Source organism: Engraulis encrasicolus, chromosome 10, assembly GCF_034702125.1.
Source record: "Engraulis encrasicolus isolate BLACKSEA-1 chromosome 10, IST_EnEncr_1.0, whole genome shotgun sequence".
NCBI lineage: Eukaryota > Metazoa > Chordata > Actinopteri > Clupeiformes > Engraulidae > Engraulis > Engraulis encrasicolus.
Window position 1 is genome coordinate 15,093,582 of NC_085866.1, and position 12,158 is coordinate 15,105,739.

Here is a 12,158-nt window from a genome sequence, read left to right on the forward strand (position 1 = left end):
GTGATGTGTGTGGGTGTATGTGTATGTGTGTGTTGTTTGGGGCTATGAACCCATGGCTTCTTTGTTCATGTACTATTTTGTTTACCTGTCCAGGGACTGCAGATGGAAATCAGCTATATAGCTATAATCTGGCACAAGCCATCTTTTTACTTCTGTAAACAATATCTATTGTGCATGGTCCCTGCTGAACTAAACGAAATAAATAAACAAACAAACAAACATGATAGACGTACAGTAGTATGATAGATGTACTGAAAGATTTTCTTGGCAGTATTCCACTCAAACCTATATTGAATCTTACCTGATTTATCATTCCATGTTTTAACAGGCCCAGGCTCTCTCGAAACAAATCAGACCCTATATTAGACATCGCGAGGATGACTTTGGGAAGCTGTACTGGCCAATTGTGAAAGCTGTAAAAATTGAAGTTCCTAAACAGAAAGAACTTCCGGAGAACATTGTGCTTGTTGACCTTCCGGGAAATGGAGATAACAATCAGACAAGAGATGAGATGTGGAAAGAGGTAATTACCTCGAACTGGTTGCCTTTGCCGTCTTTAATTGTTGTAATAAACCACCATTAGCATCTTAGAATTGTTTTATTAAACGATTTGTTCCGAAATGTTTTGGTGTACTTAGAATCTCTGTCATGGCTGCAATATTCAACGTTTCAATGTAACAAAGAGAAATCTGTTTTTCTACAGATGCTGAGAGAGTGTACAGTTGTGTGGATAGTCAGTGATATTAATCGTGCCGTGTCTGACAAAGCTGCCTGGGATATTCTCGACACCAACATGGCAGACATGGTTGAGGGAGGAGAATGCACCAGCATTGCATTCATCTGCACTAAAACCGATGCTATGCATGCACAGTCTTACATGAGGTCACTGTCAACCCTTTAATAAATACGTATGTTCATTATGCATTATTATGGTATTTCAAACTTAGATGAAAAATGACAACATGCTACATATTGAATCTTTAGGTCAGAGGAACTCACAGATAAAGATCTGCAAGTCAGCAATGTAAGTAATAAAGAATACAAATCGAGCAGTTTATTAGTAATTTCATGTGACTGACGTGTTGTCTCTATCTGCTAGGATACTGAGAGAAAACGGAAGTGTATTCTACACAGGAATAACATTGCCAAGGATCGAGTTGGGAGAAAGGCATATGAGGTATCCCAGTATTTTCTTCAACTCTAAAAAGTACAGTATTTATGGTTGTTTGATTTCTTTATGTGGTGCTTACATCTGATTGATTTCTTTTGTTTGTTTTTTATTTCAAGAATTACAACATCAACCCTTTAGTGTTTACTGTGAGTTCACAAGAATTTCGGTCAAAAGAACATCTGCAACAAAAAGACACAGGTAAAACCTCAACAGCCATGCAGATAAATAAGAGTAATGAGTATTAGATCCCTTTTTTGATTTTGTTGGTTTGCCATCAAAGACATGATCAGTCTATAATTTTAATGGTAGGTGTATTCTAACGTAACTAAAGAATATACGTACAATAATTGATTTACTGTATGAGGGAAATAAGCATTCGAACCCCTGCCAACCATTAACGGTTCTGGTTCCACAGATCATATCTTTATTAGTGTGCAAACCAACAAAATCAGCAAGGGATCAAATACTTATTACTCTCAATGTATATTTATTTATCCAAGCTGTATACTCATTCTGTCTTCATCTTGTCCTTTTGTCTGTAAAATCACAAGAGATTCCATATCTCAGAGAGGGAATAAAGACATTTTATGACAGTTACACCAGTAAAAGGGCCTCACAGTTTTTGTCAAGTGCCATTGGGATCCTGCACCTCTTTCAAGCGTCCGGAGAAATGGTAACTTTTAGCATATTAGTATTACTAGTATTATAGTGTTGTTGTCTATCAATACCCTGAGCCTGCGGCAAAGCTCAGCCAGGTCTGTTATTTTTCTTTTAGAATGAAGACAGATCTAGACTCCGCAGTGAGTTATTGAAGAAGTTGGATGATGAATTGCTGAGTTTGAGAAGGAACCGTTTACGCCCATGCCTATGTCACCTGGAGCGCTGCATCACCGGTGGAGTTCAGCAGGCAGCAGATCAATCTGTTGAAATAATACGCCAACAAGTGAAAGCGCCGGTAAGCATTTTAGTTAAATGATGTGCTCTTTGGCTGCAAAGATTGATACAGATCTACTGCATCATGCTTTACCCAACACGTTCACTAAGTAAAATATCCTCATGAAGACAGGAAAAGATGGATGTGGTTTCCATCAGACCTTGGGAGCCTTGTGCAGGAACAAAGGTTACTTCAGGGCAAAAGATGGACAAACAAGAGACCTGAACAAGGCTTTGGCTGACGGAATGCAAAACAGCATCAAGGAGGAGTTCAATACTTTGTTCTTGTAAGTATTAACCTGTTAACTGGTAAACTCTTTGTACCCCATCTAATTTTATATTTTCTCACTGTGGTGTGGTGAGCATTTTTTGCATCCTGGAGGTGTACTGTAGCAAGCTGCTGAAGTTTATTGGATTTGGCTTCATTCAATTGCCATCACATGGCCATGTACGATGTAATTAGCCTGGCAAGGAACCTGCCTATATGAACAACAAAATGTGCACACAAAGTGAACATCATTGCTCACAAACACTAGCTGATCTGTCTGGTAACTATGCAACTGAACTATAAACTTCTACCAGAGACTGGATAAGATATTAAAAATGTAATCTTCTTCAGCTTCTTGATACCCAATATAATAATCAATTTTCCACTGTAAATCATAAAAGAAGAGCAGGTGGTGAAAAAGACTTGAAAGAATGAAAAGATTGTTGAATGTCTACACATTTGAGGCCATTTTATTGCAGTTTATGACCAAATATGCAGTTTAAAAATGTAAAATGTCAAAAACAACAACTTCATTCCACGTCTCCATCTTCATATGTCTCTGTATGTACTTTACTTCAGAGGTTATGGCCCATTCTGTATCATTGTTTCAATCTATCGGGGTTCAGTCAGGTCCAGTAAAAGGTTAAAATAAGGCCCATGGGACATTATTTTAGCTTGGTACCTGTCAGATTCTGAAAAATTCCGGGAGGTGCACGTGGACCCTCCAACCCTACTATACACACATACACACATAACATTGCGCTTTGCATTACATTTATTCAAAGCGACTTACAACTATTATTTTCAGGGTATTGGTTACAGTCCCTGGGGCAATGAAGGTTAGGTGCCTTCCTCAAGGGCACTTCAGTCATGGATGGAGATGTAGGGGGAGGTCAGGGGGGATTTGAACCGACAACCCCTGGATTGAAAGACCAACTCTCTAACCACTAAGCCAAAGGCCACGGCTGCCCATATATTCCCATACATTCATAAATACATACATAGACCACAGAATGAAAAGAGATTTTTTATGTAGAGGCGTCTCTTATGACATTTTGTCCATTTAATGTGCACAGAAATCAGGGGAAAAAAGGACAATCAGTACAGGAGAAGATCAATGAATTCAGCATCTGCTCCATCAACGTCAACAAAGGCTACAGCAAGCCTGAAGCAATGGATCACATTTTGCACTTTATTGGAAAGGAAGTATGTTCATGTTGTGCTACTGTTCATCTGTTCTTGATCATCTCTTACTGTTGAAGTATGTTCATCATGTGCTTACTGTTTTAGTGAAATGTCACACAACATTGAGTGCAGTTACTGTACATGTGAGCGGCCGCGGCCGAAAATCACGGGTCCGAATGTTGCAATGGACATTGTATTGAGTGTCGCTTCTTGTTAGATCCATCTTCTCTGGTTTGACTACAGCAGATTAATCCCTAGCAACTAATGTTAGATCAAAATAAAAAAAAATAATTTGTGTTTGGTAGTGTGTCGCACAAATCGCCCCTATGGAGGAACCGCCTCTGCATGTGAGACATATTCCGATTTGTTTTTTTGTGTATATTTGGGCAGCAATAGGCGCAGTGGATCCCACAAAAGGGGTCTGTGCGCTGCGGAGGGACGGGATGGGAGGGGGGCCTAATAAAGGCTATAGTGCAGCAATGCCGTGGCAAAGTTGGTCAGAGAGACCTTAAGGGGCCAACTTAAACTTGCGGCCTGAAAAAAACTGTCTCACACATGGATATGCTATACTATATGTCAAGTATAAGTTTTGCTCACATGTGACTGGCGTGATAAAATATAGCTTCATTTACAGAGCATAGAGCTAGTCTGATTTACATGCAATAAGAATTGTTCTGGCTGGATGCTGAGTTGGTTGGAGTACATGAACACGGAAACAGCTACAACATCCAGCTGACTCGAAAGCAGGTTCAAGCCACGTACTACACTGCTCCAATTGGACTTAGGATGTTAAACACCTAGTGGCTTTGCATTACAGAATTATTATGTGTGTGCAGCAGAATGTTTGTAAACTCTGAAAAATCCATAGTTCCAAATGAAAGTTTGTGGAGCAAGGCAGAGCCACATTCATCACAAGAGCAAGGCTAAAGCTTCAGTCATTTTCAGCATGCAGTTGTAATGCTGACACCCTGGACTTGTCAGTACATGAGATTTTTTTTTTTTCAGCCTTTTCCGAGATCCTGGGGCCTCATGTACAAAGAAGTGCGTTGATTTCCTTTCAAGAAAGTGCGGGCGCGAAATTCTTTAAAGTTACTTACGGACAAAAAATTTGGATGTATCAATAAGTGCGTAACCAGGTTTTGCCGTGAAATCTTGCGCACATGCACGAGCACACGCGGGCCCAAGGCCCAATCTCAATTCACCCCTTGGCCCTACCCCTTACCCCTCCCCTCCGTTTTGTGTAGGGGTAGGGGTATCCCAATAGTCGTTAAGGCAGAGGGGTAGAGGTAAGGGGGAGGACTTTGTAGCCCTCAAAAATGAGGGGTTCGGACAGGCAGACTCCGTTTGGAGGGGTAAGGGGTAGGGGTAAGGGGTGAATTGAGATTGGGCCCAAGTCTCCGCCTTGCCTCCTCCCTTAAATATTCTATATGAATATTCTAATTAGTATGAACAGACCCATTCATGTGCATTCATTGTAGTGGTGGTAACGAATTAAATGTAATTCGTTACTGTACTTAAGTAACATTTTCATACTTTCATACTTTACTCAAGTATTTTCAATTGGTAAGACTTTATACTTTTACTTCACTACATTTCAAAGCGAAATGTAGTACTTTCACTTCGTTACATTTACAGAAACACTCGTTCCTTTCTCATTCCTTACTCGTTCAAATTAAATCTTCACGCTGGTGTGAAGAAAGTGAAACTGAATCTGATTGGCAGACTCAGAGATTCGGCATTGTGATTGGTTGTAATGTGTCACGTGACGAGCTCTACTGTACAGAATTGGTTTTAGAAGGAAAGCAGAGCCAGACCACTGATGTGTCCACTGTTGCAACTTGCAAGATGAATTGAAATAAGAAGAAACGGTACTTACTAGTAACATGCGGAAAGCACAGCAAAACAATAAAGCAGGCGACAGTAACATTGTTGGAGTGTATCAATCTGCACATTGTTCGTTGTGTGAGGGGGAGAAGTTTAGCTTGCAGGCTGCACTCGTCTGACACTAAGACAGAATTTGTTAGATAGGCTTCGCGTTTGAACTGAATAATCAGCGAATTGGTACTTAATATACTGCTTATTCGACTTACTGTGCTATATCTGTGTTGTGGCTTACAATAGAGTCACATAATTGCCGCTTTTGTATCGTGTTGGTTTCTTGAGTCAAGTACACAGGTTGCCTAAACATGCTGCTTATTCCAAACCATCCAGGCGCATAACTCTGTGATAGCCTTCTTACATTGCAGTATTTTCTGAAGTAGTTGGGGATATCAATTACTAATAGACTCTCCTGTCACCAAAAAGATGATTTGCTTCAACATTATGGAAAAGAGTCTTGTGTAAAGGGTTATTTTTTATCTTTACATTAGGATTGCCTTGGCCACCACATGTTGCAAAGTGAGGCTGCATGCAACATCCTTGCAACATGTATCCTTGCAACATGTATCATTTCCCTAAAGTCAAGTCAGTAGGCTACAGTGGTTATGAAAAGCACTGGCAATACCACCAAAGCGAGGAACAGTAACAAAGTAAAAAAAAAAAAGGACTTTGGCTAAATATTGGCCAAGTGATGTGCACAGGCACAAAAGGCTTTTTCATGATCAGACAGATAAGTGTTCCAATTAAGTTGTATCAAGTAGGCCTAGGCTAATGCAAATCATTGGCATCTAGCAAATAGAGACCATTACAAGTATATTAAGATGTTCCTATCTTTAAAGGTAGCTTAGAACCGCAAGAAGTCTATTTGTCCATATATAGGCCTAAGCCAACCTTAACATAACCAAACACTACATAATAACAACAACAACAACAACAACAACAACAATAAGAAGAAGAGGTCTGCCAAAACCATAATTATAACAAAAAATAAACATGAAGTACTTCATACTCTAACACCTTGCTGTCACAAATAAGTAGGCCTATACTGGACTGTAGGCCTATGGCTGGGGTATTGTAGTAGTTGTTCTAATAGGCATAATCAATTTCAGCCTAATCATTCTTAATATTAATGGTCCTTTCATGTGTTCTATTGGGCATGTTAGGGTCAGTATGAAATGTTTAGAGAGGTAAAAATGAACTTCTGATCCTATAACATCCATGGACTTACTCCACAGTGTTTCTGAGGCCTGTTATGGCCTAGTTCTAACATGTTGGTATAGCCCAGTGTTTCTCAACCTTTTTTAAGGCGAGGCACCCTTTCAATTCATGAAAAATTTCAAGGCACCCCAAACCAACAAGCCGTAAAATGGCATCGCATCCGATACCACACAAGCTTAGAAAAGTAACACATTTGGAGATGTCACACGACCTACGTTCGAAGTTGCAGCTGACTGGGGCGACCTATATTTACTTAATTTTATAGTTGTGTGTAAATGGCAGATGAAAGATTCCACTGACTAACATTACCTTATCAATTTAGACAAATATGTATTTATATTACATAATCTATTTATAAGCCACGTTTCCGCGGCACCCCTGAGGGGGGTCTGCGGCACCCCTGTTGAGAAACACTGGTATAACCTATGAAAATCAGAGGATATTTAATTAGATATGACCAAACTACAACACTTAAATATTAAAATTGCACCAAAGGCTTCATTTTTAAGTTTTTACTTTTTACTTTTAATAGGCCTACTTAAGTATTTTTGACGGCAGATACGTTTGTACCTCTACTCAAGTAAAAAAGTGAGGTGAATACTTTTGCTTTTACTTGAGTAGTTTTCAATGCAAAGTAACTGTACTTTTACTCAAGTACATAACTGGTGTAATTCGTCCACCACTGATTCATTGGTTGAAAGAATTGGAAAAGGAACGCGGGAAATAGGCCTACATTTCATGATGCGAGGTGAAGGCGCTGTTTCGGAGGTAGCCAATTTAAAAGGAAGGCTGTGCGCAATAGCCTAACAAAATTACTTTGGCGTGTATAAAATCAGGCATTGGTAATACTTAATGTGAGGACTGCAGAAAAAAACTGTCATGTTATACTGCAGTTCAATGCAGGTTTCCCAACAATTGATATTTACAAGGCATTACATTAAAACACATTGCGATGAGGCAGTCGCGAGGCTTCCGAGAAATAAACATTTATGTCGGGTATAAATATGAAAGATGACACATGTAGGCTACACATAGGCTACACCACATGTATGAATAACTTGCAGTCAATACTCAGTTAGCCTATAAAATCACCTGTTAATTGATGGACGAATGTTGTAGCCTTATTAAAATAGAAAGACAAGCACTGCGGTGAGGACGTTCCCAACAAATGCGAGAAGACACATCGCAGATCCAGAAAATATTCAAATACTTGAAATAATAGGCCTACTGCTGATGGGCATCCAATGTCGTTGTTTCATGAGACCGCTCATGATAGTTTCATGAGTCCGCTTCATTTTAACAAGCTGCCTTTTTCTTTTTTAAATCACGTGCATCAACATTAAAATCCACGTTAAACTGGCTGAATCTCTGCAATATTTCCGAACGCTTACAACACATGTAGTTGCGCTACATGCCTCTGTGTGCCGCCAAAAAGACGCAATGCACCACTTACGGCAACTTCCACACTTAAAAAAAACTTCCACAGCAGCCCTGAAATTCTCTTGGAGATCCGCAGTTTTCCACGTCTAGTCTGTTTTAGTACATCTGACCGTGGCTGTGGAAAACAGCTTAAGTAGCTTTTTTTGTCCGTAAGTGATCTGCGTAGCCTACATGAGGCCCCTGGTCATTGTAATGGGGGCAGGTGTTTGTTTAAAAAAAATCTTGATTTATTCCCAAAAACATGCAAAAGATTATGCAACATCAGCAGACAACTAGCAAACAGCGATTCATACCTTTTGGGAAAATATTTGGAGTACGCCTATGAATGTATTAAATGTAAATAAAAGCTGCCCCAAGAACAGCTCAGATCTCGGAAAGGGCTGGGCCGAAAAATGCAGCATCATCGGGTACTGACAAACTCAAGGGTAGCGTGAGCAATACAACAGCATATTGAAAACCCCCTCTCCGCAACATGTCATCATGCATAGGCGTATCTATGACACGCTGATTTGAACCCACTATCGCGTGTGTCCAATACGCATTTTCAAGTTAAGTCGTGCTCCACAACGCCCTGTGACAGGTTAGGTTTAGGGATGGTTTTGGTTTAGGCACAATTTATGTAGAAATTCACCTAATCTCGCTGTTCTTGGCAAAAGTAAAGCAGCAGAAACATTGCTTTACTGACAGGTCAGGTTTAGGGGTGGTTTTGGTTAGCAGGGTATACCAATCTTGAAGTCAAATTTGCTACCATTTAATACCCTTTTTCACTACCTTTAGATTTTTTTTACAACCATCACGACACTCCGATGCGAGTATTAACAAGACATCTTTTGTAATTTCTACCTCCTTAACATTACATTACACTTTAATTTTTTGCAAAGACGCACGAAAGGAAGCAGTGCGGCGGGACGGTAGCCTACCATGCAGGATACCTCAGTGATGGAGGAGGATGGGGGAGAGCACTGGTAAATTACTCCCCCCATCAACCTGGCAGGTTGGCAACCTGACGCCCTAACCACATAGGCCTACCCATGATTGCCCTCAGATACAGAATCAATCAAAAAAAAATGTCAAAATGGTACAACAACAAAAATAATACCTCATTTTTCAAAAAATAAAACCTTTTGAGCAAATTTACAACTTTTAAGGCCATTAAATTTTGGCTTTTTAATTTATCACCTTTTAATACTTTTTAAAACCCTGCATACACCCTGGGTTAGGGCACAGCAAAGCATATTTGCGTTTAGTAACAGAAATGCGCTGTGACAAAACAAAGTCGCCGACACGGCGGGAAAACTGCGCAAACCTCGTCACGTGTCAAAAGTGCATGAAAGCGCTTTACCAATGCGTTGAGGAGCACGCTTTAACTTCAATATGCGTCGCACCAACACGCTGAATGCACTAGCGTGCGATACATACGCTAAAGCATGATGACAGCCTACTCTCCCAGGGCCCGAGACAACTGCCCTTTTTGCCCTGCCAGCTTTCCTAAATATACAAAACGCAGTCCTTGTATTATCATTTTTCACAACAGGGTGTTACAATGTTATTTTACATAAAATGTCATTTTATGTAAACACTGAACAGGAAGCCAAGCTGAAGGCAAGGGCACATGGATTAATTCTGAAAACAAAGAAAGCTATGTATGCATCAATCAGAGATACCATCAAAGAAGAGATGACTCCTGCCTATGAAAGTAAGATTGGTGACACAGTGACTGTGATACAGTACATTCAAGGATTAGACTACCAATTTTACTGACATAAATGCTACTTACTTTTTTGCAGGGGCTGATGAAAAAATTGGCACAAGATCTATGCTCAGAAAAACAAGTGTACTGGTGGAACATGTAGAATCACTGGGACGCACCATGTTCAACAAAGCTAAGGCTAAGATGTTAGGGTTGTTCAATACATTCATGGTTTGTTAGTTTATATTTTTTCTTAAGATTACATGAGGAAATATTAAATCACAATCCATTGCTGACGAAATGACTAACTTTTCTTGTCTTTTTTTTACAAGGACCAGATAGAGTCAGATTTCAGAGATACACTACAGAAAGCCATGGCAAATGCATTAACTGAATCCCTCTCCACTTTCAACATGGGTAAGTTTAGGATCTCTACAAGGATCTCTGCACAGCAATGTCTATGACCCCATTAAAAGTATTATAAACCGTATTTGTACATTCTAAAGCCTGAAAGTAGAGGCCTATAAAAGACTAGCGGGAGCGAATATTTCTGCCTGGTGAGCCGGTCTAACACCACCATAGGATTGAATCTGTTTAGTGAGTCTTTAAAGTGGGCTGAGCAAGGTGATGACATGGCTAAAGATGTCAAAAGTAAAAGATTTAAAAGATACAGTTTGTTTCCAACAGGTAGTAGAGTAGTGTAGCTGCCTAGTGATCAGCTGATCCTGTTGTCACAGGTGGGGGTGCATAATTATTGATGGCAAGTCCCTTGCCGTATAGTAGTTATAGAGTTTCTAACCATCCTGATTTGCCCGAGACATACAGAATTTTTTGGATACATTTGATCTGTCACTGGAAGGGCAGCTCCTGTCCCATTTTCCAGACTCATTGGTCAAATTTTCCTGAAATATTTTCAACTGATATTGCATGAAGCATTAAGAAGGCCTCTCTAGACAGGGGGTGGGGGGTGTCCCACATTGGGCGTGGAGGAAGTTGGCAACACTACATTGTTCCCTCTCTGCTGTAGGCACCTCCGTACTGGTTGGATCAAATTTGTGATGGGTTCTTTTTAGTTTTCCAGTTTTTCAGTAACAACACAGTGTATTTACCTCATTAGCTACAGTGGCATAAGTGGTGTAAGTAACAGCGATTTAATATCACATGTTAGTGTTTTGACCCCTCCCCTCCCAATGGAACCTCTCTCTACTCTCTCTGGTAGTACAGTGTACAGTGTTGAGGCCTTTGGCACCAGGATAACCTTGTTATAAATGGCTGGGTTGTATTCTCTGTTGCAGACGTCAGCAGTGAAATTAAGAAGATGGAGGAATTACTGTGTCTCTTCAATTGTCAACAGCAGAAGTCTCTAAGGCTGACAGCAACCTGAAGGATACAGTGAAGGATACATTTGGGCACCTTCTCCAACTAAATGAAACTTTTGGAGCTGTAGACCAGTGTTTCCCAACCTTTTTTTGTCTTGCGTACCCCCTAAGCCTTTTTGTCATACCATGAGTACCCCCTCACTCATGCTCTATATCCCAATGTGACTATATATGCTCCATACATTTTTTCATTTTTCCAAGTACCCCCTGCAATGTGCTTGCGTACCCCTAGTGGTACACGTACCCCTTGTTGGGAAACACTGCGGTAGACCATATGCTTTAATAACCAATAGTTTATCTGTATGTATACTGTACTGGTCAAGGCTTCCACCTGCTGCTCATACACAGTAGGCCTATAAGAGGTTAAATGTTGTGTTGTATGAAGTTGTAACTTTTGATTATACTTTTGTTTTGTGAAATTTGGCCAAATAATATTGGTTTGATGTGTTAATCATTGTTAGCGATGTTCTGCATATCTTGCGCTGTGTAATATATTTTTTAAATCGTTTATTTCCAAAATTCATGCTGCCCATTCACAAATGTTTCCTTTACCCTCATCATTAAATTGTGAGCATTCATTATGACTGGGAAAATGGAACTTTTCATTCATGAAAAGGTGGATCTTCTCCTTGTCCACCAAAAGGGGGATCTTACACAGTGCACCTTTAAATAAAACAAGTTAGAAGAGGGGAAAGCCCATATCCGGACGGCACCAAGAAGCAAGAAGGACGACTGACCATGATCTGATGGATCTGGACCGAGGCAGCCTGACTCCATGGAGGGTGTGAACTGCCATTTTGCCAGATGTTTGCCTCCCAATTGAGAGTTTCCTCCCCTACAGTGTCCAGCTCTCGGCTTTCTCTGTCCCCATTTCTCTCTCTTTCTCTCTCTCTCTCTGACTAGCTCTCTCAGCCCCCCCATCACCTTCCCTTGTGTCAATTACATTATGACAATTTAAAATAGACTTCTATCTGTGGCATATTTGGGTATGGACAG

General features: G+C 40.2%; 1 protein-coding gene across 2 annotated transcripts in view; it reads left to right on the top strand.

Moving 5' to 3' along the window:
• The window catches only part of LOC134456677 (nuclear GTPase SLIP-GC-like), a 43,218-nt gene extending 31,132 nt beyond the window's left edge, over positions 1-12,086 (top strand). For both annotated transcript variants that reach the window (XM_063208130.1, XM_063208131.1), the window contains exons 6-18: positions 329-523; positions 704-882; positions 985-1,024; positions 1,100-1,177; positions 1,288-1,369; positions 1,723-1,844; positions 1,947-2,126; positions 2,234-2,391; positions 3,449-3,578; positions 9,681-9,789; positions 9,881-10,014; positions 10,116-10,200; positions 11,079-12,086. In XM_063208130.1, coding sequence (XP_063064200.1) covers positions 329-523; positions 704-882; positions 985-1,024; positions 1,100-1,177; positions 1,288-1,369; positions 1,723-1,844; positions 1,947-2,126; positions 2,234-2,391; positions 3,449-3,578; positions 9,681-9,789; positions 9,881-10,014; positions 10,116-10,200; positions 11,079-11,167 — 1,581 coding nt within the window. In that variant the 3' untranslated portion in view covers positions 11,168-12,086. The remainder of the gene's footprint in view (positions 1-328; positions 524-703; positions 883-984; positions 1,025-1,099; positions 1,178-1,287; positions 1,370-1,722; positions 1,845-1,946; positions 2,127-2,233; positions 2,392-3,448; positions 3,579-9,680; positions 9,790-9,880; positions 10,015-10,115; positions 10,201-11,078) is intronic.
• The last annotated feature ends 72 nt before the right edge of the window (positions 12,087-12,158 follow it).